The sequence below is a fragment of the Colletotrichum jinshuiense genome, chromosome 9, assembly GCF_051148585.1.
Source record: "Colletotrichum jinshuiense chromosome 9, complete sequence".
In the NCBI taxonomy this organism is placed as follows: domain Eukaryota; kingdom Fungi; phylum Ascomycota; class Sordariomycetes; order Glomerellales; family Glomerellaceae; genus Colletotrichum; species Colletotrichum jinshuiense.
In genome coordinates, this window is record NC_139316.1 from 3,660,133 (window position 1) to 3,678,958 (window position 18,826).

The following is an 18,826-nucleotide window of genomic DNA, read 5'->3' on the forward strand; positions in this document are numbered from 1 at the left end:
ACAAGGGATGCGATCATCTTTGTAACATTAGTTAGCGAGAACAAACTGCATACTGACTTGATATTGCGTCGTCGCACGGAGTTATCAACAATAGGCAGCAGAATTCGGTCTTATTCTCTCACGACCGCTTGTTCAACGAGCCAAGCAAGGGTCCAGTTTACCCGTCCACGTCTTCGGAACCACACCCCTAGCTGGTCCGCGTTCTAGACCCAAGCCAAGTTTGCCCGGGTGAAATTGGACAATCGTCGGGGACGCCAACAGGCACCATTGTCTCTTGCTTCTCTCTTTTCCATCCCGCCCTACAGCGATGCAGCGCACCCTGATTGCATGCAGGCGATGCACCGATGCGGCAGGCCGTATCCCTATTTAGGCCGCCTCCAGGGGTATGGCGAAATTAAGCCAAGGGTATCGTAGGATTCTCATTGGGGGTCTTGCGCCGCACGAGAGCAGAATAGATTTGAAGGCGTCGAAGGATGCGTTAAATGTGCCCCAGAGCCCGGCCGCAGCGGTCACCGGCGATCCATCTCTCATCCTCGAGATCATCGCTTGACTCCATCAATCCCTGGGAACCCCGACGCTCGTTTGCCCCAAGCCATCCAATTCAGCATCAAGCCCAGGACTGCAAAAAGAGATTCTGCCCATCGGACCGGATTTCGAAGAAGAAGAAAAAAAAAAAGATGTCCCGCTACCTCCTGCCCATCCTGGCCGCCACGGCCGTCCTCGCCAAGACGGACACCAACGGCTGCACCTCCTTCACCTCGACCGTCACCGTCAACCCCTCCCCCGGCTACGGCAACACGTACGAGACCGTCATCTGGTACGTCCCCGACACGCTCGAGATCTGCCAGGGCGTCGACTGCGGCGGCGGCCGCGCCCCGCCCCGCAAAGTCCCCGGCTGCCCCGCCTACTCGGGCACCGACACCATCACCGCCAGCTTCCTCCCCACCGACCCGGCCAAGAAGCCCGCCCCCGCCGCCACCGCCCAGGCGACGACGCCCGTGGAGGAGGACGACGACGACAGCACGACGGTCACGGTCACGCCGACGCGCACCAGCACGGTCATCAAGGTCGTGACCACATCGACGAGCCTGCACTCCACCGCGAAGAACGCCACGCTTAGCGAGGGAGGCGAAACCACCGGAGTCGCATCGAAGAGCGGCGGGGCGTCAGCTTCCACCACGGCGGCGTCGGCTGCGGGCGGAACGCAGTCCGGGACAGGGGCATCGGCAGCGTCGGGCACGAGTACTCCGGCGGGGGCGGGGCCGACGGCCCGTGCTGGCATGATGGCAATGCTTGGTGTTGCGGCGGCGGCTGTGGCGCTTGCCTGAAATGGCGGGGTCGGATACTGGCTGCGGGATCGTACTTGAGGTGTGTCGGTGGTTCTTTTCAGCGGGCGTATGATTTGTCAGTTGTAGGTATGGGGGGGATTTGATGTTACGCAAAGGGCTTTGCTCCGAGAATGAGTAATGGTATGAAGTACGTGCTGCGTGTATCGTTTGATTTTGTGATTTCTCGGTCTGTCATATTCCCCTCCTCACTTGAGGTCACTCGGAACACATTGCAACGGCTTTGGTTTTCTCCATCTTTACCCGAGTCTTCCGCCATCTAATTCGGGCTCACCATGGGAACCCCTGATGGTAATCTATGCGGCAAAACTGACGAGCAGAAGTGGCAGCGCAATGCCAACTTGCCGAACGAGACAATAGGATCTGTGAAGCAGGATAAGGAGTAGATGTCTTTTAACAGCGTAACAGAAGATGTGGCGATGGCGAAAACCATACCATGGAGGGAGAAGGTGAGGAACGACAAAACAGGGTATCCATAAAAGAGATGATGTGTGATGAGCCTGGAATGACACACATTGAAGAAGTTTCTGTTGGCTAGAAAGTCTGTGGCACTATTGGCTGTAGACAAGCAGCCATTTCAACCACACTTTATCAAAAGGTCACAATGCACCAGAAAAGGGCCATCTCTCCGAGCGAAATCTTACCCGCCCAGGCAAATTATGTATTCACTGAGTTTGCCCCAACCAAAAACAATGCTCTTCAAGATACTTGGCCTTGTCTTTGGTGATCGCACGCTAAAACTACGTGTCTTCTGCACTAGAAGCAGTTATTCCATTGACGTTGACAGGGGTGATTTTGTGATTTTATTGCTTCCAGGAATGAGACTGAAGTCTATGAGGCAATGCGGGTAGTGATCAGTCTAGTTGACGGTTGGTGTCCAGCCGCAAGGGGAGGTATTCAACCATCGTCTATTAAGGAAACGTGTTTCTGACTGGAGATGGCGTGGTTGAAGAACATGTGCGAGACATTATTTTTACCCTGCCGGGTGCTTGCCTGGGTTGAAAGTATGATATCGTTGCATCAATTATGATCAGACCACTGTCATAGTCCTTACAATAACAGCCCAAGCTACATTGTGTCGAGATCAGCATCTGTTTTGTGAATTCTAGTTTGCAGTCCATACCGTCTCAACTCTTCCGGGACCTTCACCCGGGTAGTTTTGACTTTCGGCTTGGTGGAGGCGGCATGAATGGCGAAAGTGTCAAACAAGGTACCGAGACCGACGTATCAAACCCGCCGGCGGCCCGGGCTCCCCGGCAGGACAGATTCCCCGCACTTGAAAAGCCCAGGTTCCCGGCTCTGACTGGGTTTCATATCCTGGCGGAAGCGTTCGCGAGACGCTTTAGGCGCGGAGCCATTCATGCTACCTGTCATACCATTCCAATTGAACGATGGATAATCAAAGCCGAGTTGTAGTGCCGTCACTGACACCAGCCTCAAGAGGGGCTGAAGTTTATGCCCAATCGTCTTGCTCAGCATTTCTGTTGAATTCATAAGCCCCTTATGCGACTTCTAACACGCGTTCTGTCTTGCTGAGCCCAATTACCGTCATCATGCCGGCATTCTGATCCCTGGGTAGCTCCATATGTGGTTTGGGTACTGGCCGTATTGATATCATTTAAGTCCTAAGCGAAGTAAAAATAGTCTGATCTGAGAAGTATATAAGAAGATCATGTCCCTACCTTTTCCTGTTATCCCCAGAAACACAACTAGGTATTACACGCCGACCAGACCAATTCTTACACATCATTCTTCTTAGCCCACGACCATCCAGCCTTCAAGATGCCTATCCTCGTTATAATTACCCCCGACATCCCCGCCGACAGCAAGGATAAGTTCCTTGGAGCCTGGCCCACAATCAAAGATGAGCTATCCAAGCAACCCGGCGTTCTTGGTGTGGCTGGAGGACAAGTAGTTAATGAGAGCGGAGTACCCGTAACCGACTTCAAGTTTGTTCAGACGATGAGTAAGCAATGCCCAACAGATTGACATGGTGGCACTTTTTTTTTTACTGATTTCATTAGCCTTCGCATCCCTGGAGGATGAAAAGGCCTTTTCCGAATCAGCCTGGGCCAAGGAACAACAGGCAAAGTACAAGGAGCACATCAGCAGCGAGCCAAGAATCAAAAAGTTCCAGACGAGTGATATACCAGCAGAGAAGCCCAAGAACTTCACTCAGTTTTCTTTTGTCGACATCGCGGATGAAAGCAAGCATGAGGAAGCGAAGAATGCGTGGATGAATCTCGTGGCCGCTCTTGGCCAGACAATCCATTTCGGGGGCAAGAGTGTCGGAGATGGGCCATCTACCGGGCTGGGAGTTCTAGGATGGGACAGCGAAGATGTAAGACTCCAATCCAAGAGACGACAAACTCGGTGGCGATGTGCTTACACGTTATGCAGGAAGCCAAGGCAGCCTTCACTACGCCCGAAGCCCAAGCTGCATTGCAGAAATACCAGAGCTATGGAAAAGGCGTGGGCGTCATGGTTAAACTCCAGGTTTAGAGGCGGAATGGCATTTGATTTCTTGTGACTAACGCGAAGGTTTATGCAACTATCATACATCAACGTTGACCACAATGCATATATGGGATCCAAATTGCTGGTAAAATATCATCAGCTAAGACACATCAGGAGATCTTGAGCGTTCAGAAAGCGTGAGAAAATCAATGACAGATTCGCAGCTGGTATAAGCAAGAGAACAGGGTGTTTTAAAGCGTGCTTCACATCTCAATTGCACCTGTGATGTTGGTAACAGCTGTGGAACAAATGTGGCTGCGGTTATTGACCAGAAAAGATATCGACCTTTAGGTATCGAACGTCGACACCGTTCTTGCAGCTCGCCCGCACTGGTCGATATCTCTGACGCTACTCCTTCTGCCGACCTTCGCCTCTTCAGCTTCTACAGAATAGAACAAGCTTATGAATATCCCACGTTGATATCCTGCGAGCTACCAACCCGTTCAGGCATCCCGTAATACCAACGGTCACCAAACCTGCGACTTTTCTGCTGGCTTCCGGAGCGCTGAACACGTTGTGCCGGAACATTAATGACTTATCATTAAATATGAACCATAAAAAGCCCTTGAAAAGAAGCCGAGAAGTGACCCCAGTGGGAACAACAGCGATACAGACAGTTCTGGTCTCCCAAGCCATGATGAGTTCTTATAGAGAAGAAATGTATATTGGCATAGTGACCAATCTATTTCAAGTCGTGAGAATCTACCGACCAAAATGATTCGAAGTACTCTTATGGATAACCAACCTACTAAAATGATAACGTGTAGTCTACGCGTTTGTTGTTCTTCGCGAGAAAATCGAATATTATTCTTAGCATGCGCCTAGTCCTGGACAACCCCGTAGGTGCGGTCTCATTAGAGTAAACATAGCAGAGACGGAGGAAGGGGCCAGAAACTCAAACTTATCGAATGTCACTCTGCCTAGAAGTGAAGAGATGCGTTTGTTTTGTTCGCTTTACTGATGCGAGACCTTGTACCGCCTCTTCTGTCGGAATAGGGGCAAACACGTTCGTGGCTTCCGCCACAACATTTTCATCCAGTATTTCTCCTGCCTATTTGGTCCTCTGAAATTCAAGGCTATCCACTGCATTAATTCATTCGCCAGGCAAAGGTGCATATGGAGATTCAACAAGATCAAAGATGATGTCAATCCTCTAAGCGATATGTTTAGGCAACCTGATGCAGTCCCCGTTTTAGAAAGACCATTTCCTTATAAAGCGGGGTATAATGGTATGTTTGGCCTGTTGATAAATATCAATAAATGCTGACCACTGACTCAACTGTTTTCATGGGGGGCATAGTCGCGTGAAGCCTGCAAGTTGACAAACGCATAGAAAAATTCACTGATCACGACTTACTGGAGTACAAAGTGTTGTAAGCAGCAGAAAAAGATACCCCTTTGAGAATGGCTTGAGTACAGTAGCGCAAGATGACATGTGGGATCGTTCCAATCCCTTAGTTGGATCAGGTGGCAAGGCTGAGCAAAGAGGAAATACCATAGTATTTTTTGGTCATGTATTGCCACCCCATACACTACTACGATTGGGTTCTGTTGTGGAATAGAGTATGCACAAAACCCTAGAGCTACAGAGGTGGTGTGTTTGTATGACATGGGATGAGCGGCGATGGATCGACATTGGGACGAAGGTTATTGTTCCAAGACATTAGGGTGCAACTTCAAAACTGGTAGGAGAATTTATCGCGTATTGAATTGGTGTTCACTCGGAGGCCAATCATATCCGATTGAAGCCACACAAGTATAGTCGAGGGCATCCTTAAGATGTCGAAGATCAGCCAATCTCGACCAAGTACGCAAAGACGGAAATGTGTGGTCTGTTAGCACCAAAACGGTCGTCTTGTGATGCTTCGACAACTACAATGTCTCGATGAGGCAGACACGTTTACGGGTGTGGATGACGGGCTAGTTTGGTGCCGAGTTCTGGCGGTAGACGTGATCCCACTGTTATGTCTTGATTGACACATAGGTATTTCAAGTCTCGTTACGAGATTCTTATTCTTATATACAGCTGAAATGGTTCGAAATATATACTGAGTCGATAAACAGCACGCTTAAGCTTATCCATCGCATTCTAAGATTTGCCAGATATCACCCTCATTAGTAGGGCAATCGATTTAGTGGTTATCGCACCACTCGTTGCCAGCGCCAAACTCGCAAGCAGTGTTAAGGAAGTAATCCTTAGCGCGAGATTCCATGACGATGCACTATACAACGCATTAGTTATAAAAACGAGTCGAGGCTGTGGGGGTTACATACTCGTCCACCTTCCATCCATCCACTGTCACCCATCCTTCCGCAAGCACCGCGCGTGTAGCCGTCGTTGGGACCGCACCAACAAGAAAATAGGGACTGCGAGTTGACGGCAGAGACCCTTGGGTAGAGGTTAGTTGTTGTAGAGAAAACAGCCTCATCGAAAAATATCGAGCGGGAGAGGCAGAGGTTTGGAAATGGCTTACATAACGGCCAGGGCAAGAGCTTTGATGGAAACCATGATGGCGATTGATTTGTTGGGCTGAAAGAGTGACTTTGAACTGTAGACTATGTGGGTAAACATCAAGTCTATTCTTGAGAAACCCGACTGTTATATACCCAGAGGACGCAGGGACCGGACCATAGCCTTTCGTTCTTCAACCAATCAGTCTTCTTTAATCTAACCTGTTCATCTATATTTATTGAAGTCAGTTGTCTGCTTATGGATTCATGATCGTATACAACATTTGGTATATTTGAATCACTTGGCACTCTCGTTTAAGTTTTCTTTGCTTGGCCCACATGTTCCTGATTGATAACTTCATCGCATAGTTGAACAAAAAGGACTTGACTAGCTCTAAAACATGCTTAATTGTGCAGAGTTTTTAATAGCCCGCTTGCCTATATTATGATACCAGTAGGGTGTGTTGGACGTTGCTACAATCAGTATAGCATAAACCTTAAAAGACTCTGATGCCGCGCCTTGGCCTCTTCTGGTTCTTGTGGATCCGCAGGTCTGGAGTCATTTGACTTTTCTTATATTAGGTGGGGTTTTCCACTACTGTGTGTAACAAGAAAGCTCGTGTAAAGCCTCAAAGATGGGGACAAGAAGTCAAAATATTCGAGTGGCAAGCAGTCGGAAGAAGTATTAAATCTACGACTAATATTTGCGTTATCGTGCACAAAGCGTGCGACGAATGTGAGAAGAAGACTAAGGTTGTTGTGGGCGGGCAGTGAGAAGCATCTCATTCATCCCTGGTGGACTGACTCGTGCGGGCCTGGCACAGCCCACCAGTCTGTCCATCCTCAGGGATGATATAACATCGGTTTCTGTTTCGCACTTTAAGAAGCCCGTCGATGTCGTTTTCATAGCTGAAGCAAGAGGCCGACACCGTTAAAAATGCCCTGTGCATGGAATTTGTAAAGTGAACTTGGCATGATTTCCGCTCCTATGATACATGATCAATCACCGCCGTTAGCGTTCTCCGCGCGGGCAAGTCAGTCGGAACCGGGGCGGGGTCATTAATTATTGCTTTTTGAAAAATCTTCTAAGGTTACAGAGTCCTCAGGTAGTGGCAGCGGCACGGGGTTTAGGGCGATCGCGAACCTCAACTGCCCTTAATTCGAGACAAATGGTTGATATGCGAGGCTTAACCGCACACAACCATGTGGCAGAGCCTTAGACTGTACTTCAGACGGCGGCATAACTGTGCGTCAAAATTGCCGTCAGGGCAATTAAACTTAATCCGAGCTTAATTTCTGGAATACTCCGTTGACACTGAAGGACTGAGTCAGTGGGCAGACAGAATAACTTTAAAAATGATACTTGTTCATGATGTGCTTGGCATTCATTAACTAAGAATGTGATTACATTGATTTAAAGGGGGCGGTGTGCGTTTTTAACTTCTCAAAGTTCAGATAAACCGCTATGACGACGATGTCTTTTATCTGGTGAACTTATTGTTGATTGCTGTACGGATACAGATACGGATACACAAAACACTGTTTGAGGCATGTGGGGTTGGGGTGGTGCAAATACCGTTTAATTACATAATAGATGTGACTTTGGTTAGATACGGGTGCATATAGCTTCCCCCGCCACAAGCGACCACTTTGATCCTTTGCTTCCTTCAGTAGAACGATTTTGCTCTTCTGCTCAATAGTTTCGGTATGTACACGCCCCAACTGTTTTCCTATCTTTCACTCTATTTGAATCTTACTTATATTCAACTTTGAGATGCTTCGAAACTCTGAACTATGTAGTCCCACGCCCTCTCCTCGAATTAACAGACAACTCTTCGCTTACCTAAAGCAGCGCGAATGCTGGCAATACAGCATGCCAGCAACTGAATATGCATCGAGGACGAGACGGCATCCGATATTTTAGAGACAAAACACAAACACATGAACCTTGCAGATGAAATTCGTCTCAACCCCTCCCAAGATGTTAAAGACATTGTTGTCGCCGAGCCAAGAAGTTGGGTCCCACCATTATGCAGCTCATGCTACATGTAGCTCGTTCGACCTTCCGCAGACCAGTTCAGACTAAAGCCGCAACTGCTTAGAAAGACAAGTTAAACTTATAAGCTTGAAAATAGCACACGGCAGAACAGCATGAGCATTGTACAGATTTACACTTGGATCCATACATTGTGCTGAATTTAAACCGAGGCGCAATGGTTTGAGGAGAATCCAGCCCGGCCTTGATGTTGTCGCGTGTTTCAAAGTGCAAACACCGTGAGATTTCATGGCGTTTCCAAGAGGTCCCCTACCATCGTCATTGTTTGAACATCCAAAGATGCTTTAGTCAACTATTGCATCTATGTGATTTGCATATAGAAACACTTGCAGGGAGCTATGAACACTGAAGGATGTGGGGCACATAAGGAATACAATTACCACCGCGTATGTGTTCATCTTCCAGTTTATAGTTTAAAACCCTCGGACTCAACAAGGCTAGTGTTTTCTACAAACGTTTGTTGATTTGAGGTTAGTGAGGCTTTAGGATGACATCGCCAGTTTACAAACATAAGGAAGGGCGTTTCACATAGAAATGATTATCGACTTCCGATGGTCTTGGAGACTTCTTAAAGTGACGAGGGCAAAGGCATAAAGTTCACGGCAGCTCCTTGATCCTAAGTACAGGCACAATGCATTCCTAGTGAATGTCTGTTCTAAGACAGTGAATCACTCATACAAGATAAAGTATGAAGTGTTGACTGGAAGATGCCACATGTAAACCACAACAGTGATTCAATACGACAGCTAATGCCTAACTATCAATATAAAAGCCCCAGCACCGCCGCCAGCCTCAACACACTCTACACCAAACACAAGATAATCAACTACAACTACCACTCAAGCACGACATCGAACATACCCAATTTCAAACCTACAGCTTTTGCATCTCAGCATCTAAAACATCAATGTCTTCCTCAGGCGGCGGTGGCTCGAGTAGCAGTGGCGGTTCTAGCAGAGGGCCCAGCATGGGTTCCGGCGGCGGATACACCTCTGGCGACAAGTACGCATGGGGTTCCAAAGGTAAGGACGCCACTTCCATCGACAATAAGGGCTACAAGAGGAGCCAGAGCGATAACTCGTACACCTATGAGTACCCACCCCGCAAGTATAACGCAGACGGCACTGTCAAGACTTCATGAATAATCACTTTGTCCACATCTTTCAGACATGGTGGCGCCAAAAAGCCCAAGCTCCACGGCAACCAGGTTTTCATAGAAGTAGCTGAAGTAACAAAACCAAGGAATAAATATCAGTATAACCTTTACGTGTCTTAACAAATGTTGGAATTACGTGGTTCTATTTATACTTGCCATTACAGGTCGCCGCTATGAACTAAACAACCTATTGTACGGCCGGTCTATGCCATGGAGGCCAGCAGAGTGATGCATAGTAAGTTGTCACTGAAAGTCGTATTTCGCCTTGTTGATCTGTATATCCATAGATGCTAAAAAGCATCTCCCCTAAAAATGAAAAAAAATCGTATTTTGTGCATTAGCTTGGGGAATGGACCCTTAGTTACGATAAGGGAACTTAGTGTGCTCCCATTTTACCCATTCAATATCTAATAAACCTCGGCACATATGATTGGAAGCCATTTGGGATATCAGATATATCAATGAAGGATAAAGTTGGGTTCTTGAAGGAACTGCTGGCTTGGGAAAGGTTTCTGGAAACCCGAACATTGGCTTCAGCTGCAGCTCTGCTCGAAACGTTCTCTCCGAGAAACGCCCCAACGTAGTTTGAGAGCGATAATAGGCTTCACTAAACCAATTTTTATTTTGATATCAGGAAGCATGTCACAAGCGTGATACTCACTAAGATAGCATCAAGTAGATTTGTTTGAATTGGGGCAGCCAAATATATGCTATAAATATCGACGACCCAATAATCCTTATTCCTTCTGATCTTTGCCGTCATTATCGATGCATTTCTGCGTGGCCACTGCTCTAAAATACTCAGCGCGCCAGTCCGGAAAAGCGGCATCATGAGCCACACCCATCCGTACTCCAACTTCACTAGGTACTACTGCTCTCCACCCCTCACCCACAGCCCATGGTTTCATAGTGGTATCCGGGTCATAACAATGAGCGCCGATTCCCCAGAAAACCATTTTCAGGCATTGAAACTTCTTTTTTTCCATGGCCTTGAATAATGATCTAAAGCTTTCATCGTCATGCGAATCCCAGCCGTCGACATGAAGTTGCTCCAAGGACTCGGGTAGGAACCTTGGCAGAAGCAGCAAGTCGGACTCTACCTCCTCTACAGTTGCCCCGCCGTCTCTGTTTGGCCAGATCATGTAACCGTCGACATTGATTGTCTTGAGAGCAGTGAACTCGGCAAGAGACGTCATAGCGTACCGTTTCCCAGTACGTGGCTTCCAGTCTGTAGCCATCCACCTCTGCTGGACCACATTGAGGTACTCCAGGATATTGTGATGGCCGACCAAAGAGTCCTGGATATCTCTCGGGGTAGGAGAACAGTGATTGTTTGAGATGTAGCTGAAATGAGTAAGACGAGGCAATCTCTCCATCAATTTCGGCAGCATGCCGTCCCAAGACCCCTTCAGCTGGATTTGCAAACACCTGAGTTGAGGTAGAGATGGTAGGTTATCTAAAGCACCTGCAGTGCAAGATAAAATCTTAACGTTGGGTGCAGCATGAACTAGCAGACGTTCAACAGGACTGGGCGTAGTTGGATGGCCACACGAATCACACCAATTATCGTCGTGTTCCTCGTAGCACGTATCTTCGTGATCCTTTTCAATATCCAGCTCCATTTGTTGCACATGATGTAGAAATGCGCGTGAGTTCTCTGTTTCTTTTTCTTGCTCGTGGCTCCAAGTAGCGAGAGGCTTGAATGTCCACCAACGCGGTACACAAAGATTCAACTGTAAGAGGTTCGGGGCCGAGACAAGGAGCAGCTGAGTAAGCGCCTCGGGAAGGCTATCCCCATCAAGATCCGAGGTGTCAATGACAAGACCTGTTTTCTTGGCGAATTTTACGACAATGTCTTCTTCTTCGGAAGTCGCCCGGGGGACATACTGAGGGCAGCATGTGCACTTCTCTTCGTAGGCCTTGATGTCCAGTGACTTGAGGCCAAGTGCCAGCCTAGGGCTTTCATCGATAGTCCTCAGTAATTTGCAGAGGCGCGGGATGAGATTCGTCTCGGTGTTTTGCCAGTTCAAGTTGCGGTGGTGGAAGAAGTTATGGAAAAGGATCGGTTGAGCTACGTTGCGTAATGACTTTGAGGTCAAGCATAAGTTGAGAAGCGCTTTACGCTCGAGATTGTCCGTGTCGATTGGGTTCCAGGTCGGAGCTTCCTGAATACTTGGCTTAGATATTTTGATTGTGTACGGTCGGCAATGGCGGCAAAGCAAAATGCAGACCTCGTCGAGAATCTCGACTGGAAGATCTGTAAGTGCCATCTTCTTAGCAATTCGGCGTGATGAATGAGAAGCCCTGCTAAAGTGCCGTCAAGTACATCGTTGTTAGAGTTCTGACTCGCAGAAGTCGTTCTGCAGTAATTTTCTCGATAATATACAGAGGAATGGTTTGTATGTAGCGGAGACGTAGCGAAGTGGTCTGACTGTATGTACGTAGCCGTTGGGGGGTTGGAAAATAGTTGACCCTGGGGTGACTCACGCTATGAACGACAGGTGCCAAGGCCAGTTCCGCCCGAGGCCAAATCGTCCCCACCAACCGAAATTGTTCGCCAAACACCTCTAGACCCAATCCTAACAAACCAGCGTTTGAATTATGTGCCTCCCAAGCTGCTACACTGTAGCTAACGATGTTGGTTTTTGTTGGCTATGATATCAGACACATGCTTGCGCTCGACAGCCATGTCACCAGCAGGACTGGTGAAGACTTGGATGTGTTTTATATTAATCCTAAATTTAAGAAGCTATCTTGTTGGCATTGAAAATGTTTCATTCTCAGGTATTCAGCGTAAATGACGTGATGTTTGATATTCAATGGGCTCCAATGATGAGGCCATCAAGCAGTGCATTAATATCGCAAGGTGTTTCCCTGATCAGCAGTCACTCCAACATCCGCTTCGCCCTTGGATGACCTCTCCGAATCGGCAACGTGTCGACGACGCAAGTTGCCGGCATCGTCGTGCTCCGCATCCCACTGAGCCAGATCAGAGAGCGGTACCTTGACAAGACGGTGGGTGTTGGCGCCGTTGTCGGTAACATCGATGATCTCGGGGCGAATTCTGTATCCGCGCCACTTGGGCAGCAGCCACATCCAGACAGCGTAGTAGAGAAAGCAAACGATGAGGCTAGCACACTGGTCAATTTTTGATCGTATTGCGAGGTGCAAAGGGAGGACTTACACAGCAATTCCAACAACGCAGTACGTGGCGTACCAGAAAGAGACGCTGCCGGCGTACGGGCCACCTTTTGGTGGCCACCAAGGCATAGCAAGGATGTATACCTGGAGGAGAATGAAGAAAATGACGGTGACGTGCCAAGATTTGAATTCAGTTCGGCCGAGGTTCGCGCGCTTGCGTCGGGCTCGGATGAGGTAGACACCCACGGCCATGGCGAAATGGAAGATGCCGTCTGGGTACGTTTTCAAGCTAATGACTGCAAAGATCTGAGCGATTGAAACCACAATCAGAACATTGATGTACTTACCGAACTGGAATGCATCTCCTGCCGGAGGGGCGGCGATCATGATGAATGTCATGATCCACTTGAGCAAGTAGGGTCCAATAGGAGTCCCGAAAGGCTTTGTGTTTACCCAGAACTCTGTCCATGGAAGCACTCCTTGTCTATTGGAAGTAAGTTAACAATGGAGATGATCCGGAGACACAGTAAATAGATTAAAAGGGGAACTTGCCTTCCAATCTCACGAATAACACGAGAAGAGCCAATCAAGACGGCGAGAAGGTTGCCGAAAGCACTGAGAAGCACAAGGAAGTTGAGCGCTTGCTCGGCTGGTCCGGTTCCAAAGACTTTGGAAAAGAACACTGCGGCTGCGATTTCTTTGGCACCCTTGAAGTCGGCCTTGGGAACTAGAGTGTATGTTAGCTCCGGCTTGGGGGAAATGATTGTAAGGTGGCACGATCATACCAGCAGCGAAGTATGCAACGTTGCAGAACATGTAGAGCACTGACACAACAATAACTGAGATTGTCGCGTGTCTTTTCAGCACCGGAATGGGATTCTTGATCTCATTGACCATGTTGAAGGCATTGGAGTAGCCTGTGTACGAGAAAATGACATTGACCAAGGCGCTGGCCAGGTCATTGCCGTTGTCCGTGGTTCCTTCGAAGGCGTTGCGGAAGTTCGCGGTGGGATCGGGAATATGGTCCAGATTTCCGCCGAGGACAACAAGCCCAGTGATGGAAATGAAAACCAAAGTCGTGACCTTGACGACGCCGATGATGTTTGTAGCCCAAAGAGAGTACTTGTTATGGGCGATGACGCAGATGACGGCAAAGGTGTAAGCGGCGATAGCAACTCCCTTCAATTCCCACGGCGATGGCGTCTTTCCAGCAATTCGCCAGAGGTATCGTGATAAAACTGGGGCTTGTCAGCGAGAAGTATGGGGAAAGGTGTATTTGTACTCGTACCGATGGCGTTACTGCTGCTGAAAGAAAGTAGGACGGATTGCACAGCAAAGGCCATGGGAAAAAAGTGCTTAGGTCGCGGGTACGCCTGTTCGAGATAGACGGCCTCAGAGCCGCTGCGGTTGGGGAAGTAGCTGGCCAATTCCAGGTACACGCTCAGCCCAGCGAGGGCCATCAGAAAACCCAGCGACCAGTATATAAACGCGAGGCCAACGGAGCCGGTGCCGTTCAACACAGATGCAGCTGTGCCCGCATGTCAGTACTTGTGTCAATGTTTGGCAACCGGGGCTTCATACGCGTAGAGAAGATACCAGTGCCAATCATCTGGTTGACGTTTAGAAAGATGACGGTGATCCACCCCACATGGTACCCCAACGGCGAGTGTTTCTCAACCGGCGCTCCAACTGCTTCTTGGTATGCGGGCTTGGATCCATTTCCTCCCTTTGCAAGTGTGTAAGCAAGGTCTCCATCCCGGATGATTGAGTGTTCAGAGTCGGACGCTTCGATATCGGCGGTATGAATGTTCGTGTCGGCGGTTTTGAATCGCGACGAGATCTTGGAAAAGACCATGGCCACACTTTAGCCCGCGAAGGCTATATCAAACAAGAGGAGACTCTCCACTAAATAACCGTGTGGGCACGGAGGGGCTAAAGAGATGGCGGCCAACCGCAGCTTGAGCCTCTAGATGAAGCTTTCAAGGATGAGATGTCGTTTGCGGGGCAAGCGTGCGGTCAGATGCGTTCCACCGCATCGTCTTTAAAGCATCGAAACGTAATACGACCCGTTCGATGATTCTCAAATGGTAATGATTGCCAAGTGCCAACCACAACCCTCGCCGGAGCGGACATGGGGCGTGAATGGCACGATGCTCTCTCACATCGCTCTAATTTCTTGATGGTTGGCTTCTGGTGCAGGGAGCAGAAATTCCACCTTCCTATGTGAGCCACGGCCAAGAAGCACGCAATGCTCGCCAACCATGACGACGGTTAGAGCAAACTGTGTGGACGCCCGCTATGCGTGCAAGGTTACAGGGCTGCAATAAGCTACTTTTAAAGTGTAACCTTATACCAACCTTGCTATCGCTTCGATCCGATAGGCCATGCTTCTTATCTAGAACACAAGACGCGGGCAAAGGTCACATTCAGAAGCTCTGTGTCTCACTCGACCAAGAATCCAGCTCGTGTTCTGGTGTCTTGGCACGGGCTAGGATTAGACCAAGACGGGCTCTCGGGTGGCGCGTACCGATGAGAGCTCCTCAGCGAGCAGGTTTATTCGAGGGTTCTAGATTGATCTTCTTCGGTGCTCAGAGGAAAAACTGAACAGGGAGGAGACACATTTTCGAATACCCTTCCAATTTTTCGCCCGGTGAACTGCCAGATTCGCGTGCCCAGAGGCTTGGTACCGATTACGTGCAAATCCTATATACTGCCTAATCACTGCCCCTTACCCTTGTTGCCTTCGCTACGAATGAATGGCTCAAGGGGGAAAACCTGACCCTCTGGCGTGATGCCCTCGTACAACTGAGCCCACCGCTCCTTCAAAGGGCCGGGCGTCTCCCATGCATACTCGGGATCGTACAGCCACTGTCTCAGCAGGTGGCGTCTACGTAGAAGGGAAGTCGTTCTGTCAGCTCTTCGTTTCTCCCCTGCGACGTGACTGGATTATTGATGATCAACTTACTGCTTCTCTTGGGTGTCGGTAAAGCCATCCCGGGCGTGGAAAATGCCCATGTTGTTCGCGTATTGGATGTCGCCCTTCTGGAAATCCAATTTCACCGCAAACTTGTCGCCAAGGTAATGGAGGGTGTCGAGGGCTTCGGCCTGCGCCTCGGAAATTGGAGGGATTTCCTCACTTCGAGGGAGCGCGCCATAGCCTACAAAGTATCGACGAGCGTATTGAACGGCCAAGCGTTCGGGAGTCGACGCGGTGGCAGGTTGGTAGTGAACCAGGGGTCGAGACGAAAAAGACTTTTCGGGCCCGCCGAAGCTGAGGCGAAACTTCTGTCAATCGCCACATTTTGGATTGGCCGAGATGAATCGGGCGACAGATCAGAGGACTTACACTTCAAAATGCCAATCCTGGGTGAGGGTGTGAATAAGGTCTGGACGCGTGCTGGCGATCTCGTTGTAGACTCGGGCGATGCTCGCCAATTTGCTTGTGCCACCCTCGGCAGCAGTCTCCAGTGCAAAAAGTGACACAATGTCTCCGGAGTCAGTATGGAAAACCTGCTTGTCTGCGGTATATGCAGGGCTGCCTATTTGGCCCTTGTCTTTCGTGAGAGTCAAGTCTTTGATGTGGGTGAGAACGACATCGGCTGGCTTGCCGTCGTACTGTTTGTCCTGGCGGCCGCGCACTGGCGCAATGTGGGAGGATAAGCCTGCATAAATAATAATGTTTTCTTCTCTGGTGTGCTCATCTACGCGCAGCCCACGGACCACGAAGAATCCATGGCCATTATGCAGCTCATAAGACAGCTTGCGAAGCTCCGGGTGCAGCTTCGGCAGCGGAAATGTCTCGACATTGATGTGGCCGAGCGACAGATTCAACGCTGGGTGTTAAATATTAGCCACGATATTTTTAAGGTGCATGACATCGGGACTCACATTTGAAGTGAGCTAGTGCCACGTCGAGCTCGTCAAGTTGCTCTGGCGTAAGGACGTACGTCCAATCGTATTCATCAGCCAGTGTCTTGCCCTCCCAGACCAGATCGTTTTTGAACTGTGCCGGAAGACCCTCGGGGAGGGTTTTCGGGAGACCGGGCTCCGCGGCCCGGCGCGCCACCCGGGCTTGGTATTTTTGAAAGTCCGGGGCATACTGGATGTCCGGCTGCACGGCGCGGGCGACTGTAACGGTGGCCATGACGTTATACTAGGAAGACCCCTTGTAATAATGCTTTGGGTTGAAAGGGTAATGCTTTCGGACCGGATCTGATGCTTTATTTCTGACTAGTCGCCGTTTGGATCTATGCTGTGATTTCTTTTAAGTTGTCGAGAGTAAGGGCTCAGTGTCCATCGGCGATGGCGACATTGTACTTGTTGATGTCGTGAGCTGGAAAAGTGGAGAAAACTCTCCGAAGTGGTTGAATGGGAGCCGATGACGGCGAATCTGACCCATCACGTGCGACATGATGACCATCAGAGTTGGAGTCGGTTTTTGAGAGATGTGGCGCATGCGGGAGGATCTGGGAGCGGGCATTTAATTCTTTGGAACAAGAACATGGATGACCGGAAGACAGGAAGGCAACAGAGTCAGGAACAGTCGAACATGACCAGTGATGGATATTTTGCTTCTAACACACTGCTATTTCAGTCACACTGGCTCTACCATCTTTCCATTCTCACCATTCTTCAGCCTCTGGTTCACAGTCTTAAACTGTCTTCAGGACCCGATCCCGGGGCGCAAGTCAAGCTTTTTGGCTGCGCGTCATGGCAGTTAGCCGGTCTAGCAACTCCATCCATGCGCAGATTGTAGAACTCGCCATCGTTCCAACAGAGCTTCCATGCCTCTCGGCCGAAGCATCCAAGTCGATCCGTGACCCCGGCTCTGCCAACCTTGTTGAGCCATTGGTAACTGTAATGCCGGACATCCGAAACCCTGCATGGAGCAGCGGCCCGCCTCTAGGGGTCCCCCACAATGTTACTGGAGAGGTTGTTTGAATGGTCACGTTTCGGAGCCTGGCAAGAGCCGTTCTACAAGTCGAACTGCGCATCCATGAGCCATAAATGACCGAATATTACACGACGTTACTATACAACTCAGAAAAGAGCCCTTGAAATAAAAAACATGCAGAATGGGCATTTTACGACAGCTTTGTTTTGTTCTGCATGTTCGCCATGCACCTTAGTCAAGACACGCAGATTCATTTCCAAATTTCTCGACAGTGATAACCGACTTAACCAAGAGGCTCTCATGGCAGCCACTTTGAGATTCAATAATCGAACAGGGTTAGGTATTATAAGACACATTCGCAACCTCCTTTTTGTCTTAGATGTAACAAATGTTAGCCGACTGTGGATCATGGGGGGCGGGGACCTGAGACAACACCAGGGTGAGTGACGGCTGACGGGGAGTTCCTGGGGGTGTTCGTCTCAAAAGCCCCCTGTATCGTCTCAGCTCAACCAAAGAAAGCGACTCACCCCTTTACGCGGGAATTATCATACTGATATAAAATAAACCAGGTCGTCCAGGTTAGTAGGCACTCTGATTCTTTGTGTGTTACCTACAAGCAAGCTATTCCTTATATTTGACATTTTGCAACCATCCTGGCTGGCCAGAACTGACACGAAAACTCAACGCGCCTTCGTCTAATTAATTGACCTGCAAAGTCCCATCGACCACACAACTCAAAATGAAGTTCTCGGCCATCACTATTGCCTATGCCAGCATTATTTCGGCTGCTGCCGCTTTCCCCGTACCCCAGTCTGTTCCTGCAAAGGACAACAGTGGAGGAAGGTTCGTCCTTGACGGCGCTCAGTGCAGCCCGGTCCAAGGCCGACTTGTCTGTGACGACGGTCTCGGCAACACATTGTGAGTAATATGTTACCCGTTGTGATTTGGGTTCTTGCTAACGTAAATGTTTGAAAGCTTCGCCGATGATCCTTTTTCGTCTTAAGGATGTTGTCGTTTGGTAAAGACGACTGTTTTGGATATTTGTATAGTAGTGCATTAGAAGCGGACATGTTTAATGATCAGAGGGCGGCAGCATTGGTGCCCCATTGAGGCTACAACTATCAGTGAGCGTGTATTTCCAATGGCGAGAGACGACATGAGTGAATTACACCAACCACTTCACTGTTCCAGTATGAGACAGGTGAAGTGCAGCGTAGTGAATAAGAGTGGCAGGCCCCCGGAGTATAAAACACCACACATTCCGC

The 18,826-nt window shown here is 49.2% G+C and overlaps 5 protein-coding genes across 5 annotated transcripts; 3 read left to right on the forward strand and 2 right to left on the reverse strand.

The window, feature by feature from the left end:
• Positions 1 to 677: 677 nt before the first annotated feature.
• EsH8_IX_000967 (uncharacterized protein) lies at positions 678 to 1,328 on the forward strand (the record flags this gene model as incomplete). The annotated part of the gene is made up of 1 exon (XM_083267303.1): positions 678 to 1,328. One exon carries the CDS (start codon positions 678 to 680, stop codon positions 1,326 to 1,328), a length of 651 nt encoding a protein of 216 aa, XP_083130868.1.
• A 1,800-nt stretch (positions 1,329 to 3,128) lies between these two features.
• EsH8_IX_000968 (uncharacterized protein) lies at positions 3,129 to 3,848 on the forward strand (the record flags this gene model as incomplete). Its single annotated transcript, XM_083267304.1, has 3 exons — positions 3,129 to 3,312; positions 3,371 to 3,687; positions 3,747 to 3,848. The coding sequence occupies 3 exons, from the start codon at positions 3,129 to 3,131 to the stop codon at positions 3,846 to 3,848; spliced, it is 603 nt and encodes a 200-aa protein (XP_083130869.1).
• A 5,429-nt stretch (positions 3,849 to 9,277) lies between these two features.
• Positions 9,278 to 9,511, forward strand: EsH8_IX_000969 (uncharacterized protein; the record flags this gene model as incomplete). Its single annotated transcript, XM_083267305.1, has 1 exon — positions 9,278 to 9,511. One exon carries the CDS (start codon positions 9,278 to 9,280, stop codon positions 9,509 to 9,511), a length of 234 nt encoding a protein of 77 aa, XP_083130870.1.
• A 752-nt stretch (positions 9,512 to 10,263) lies between these two features.
• EsH8_IX_000970 (uncharacterized protein) lies at positions 10,264 to 11,796 on the reverse strand (the record flags this gene model as incomplete). The annotated part of the gene is made up of 1 exon (XM_083267306.1): positions 10,264 to 11,796. One exon carries the CDS (start codon positions 11,794 to 11,796, stop codon positions 10,264 to 10,266), a length of 1,533 nt encoding a protein of 510 aa, XP_083130871.1.
• A 583-nt stretch (positions 11,797 to 12,379) lies between these two features.
• On the reverse strand, positions 12,380 to 16,811 carry EsH8_IX_000971 (uncharacterized protein; the record flags this gene model as incomplete). Its single annotated transcript, XM_083267307.1, has 10 exons — positions 12,380 to 12,656; positions 12,711 to 12,939; positions 13,015 to 13,128; positions 13,233 to 13,394; positions 13,453 to 13,905; positions 13,956 to 14,195; positions 15,400 to 15,554; positions 15,633 to 15,938; positions 16,014 to 16,500; positions 16,556 to 16,811. The coding sequence occupies 10 exons, from the start codon at positions 16,809 to 16,811 to the stop codon at positions 12,380 to 12,382; spliced, it is 2,679 nt and encodes an 892-aa protein (XP_083130872.1).
• Between the last annotated feature and the right edge of the window lie 2,015 nt (positions 16,812 to 18,826).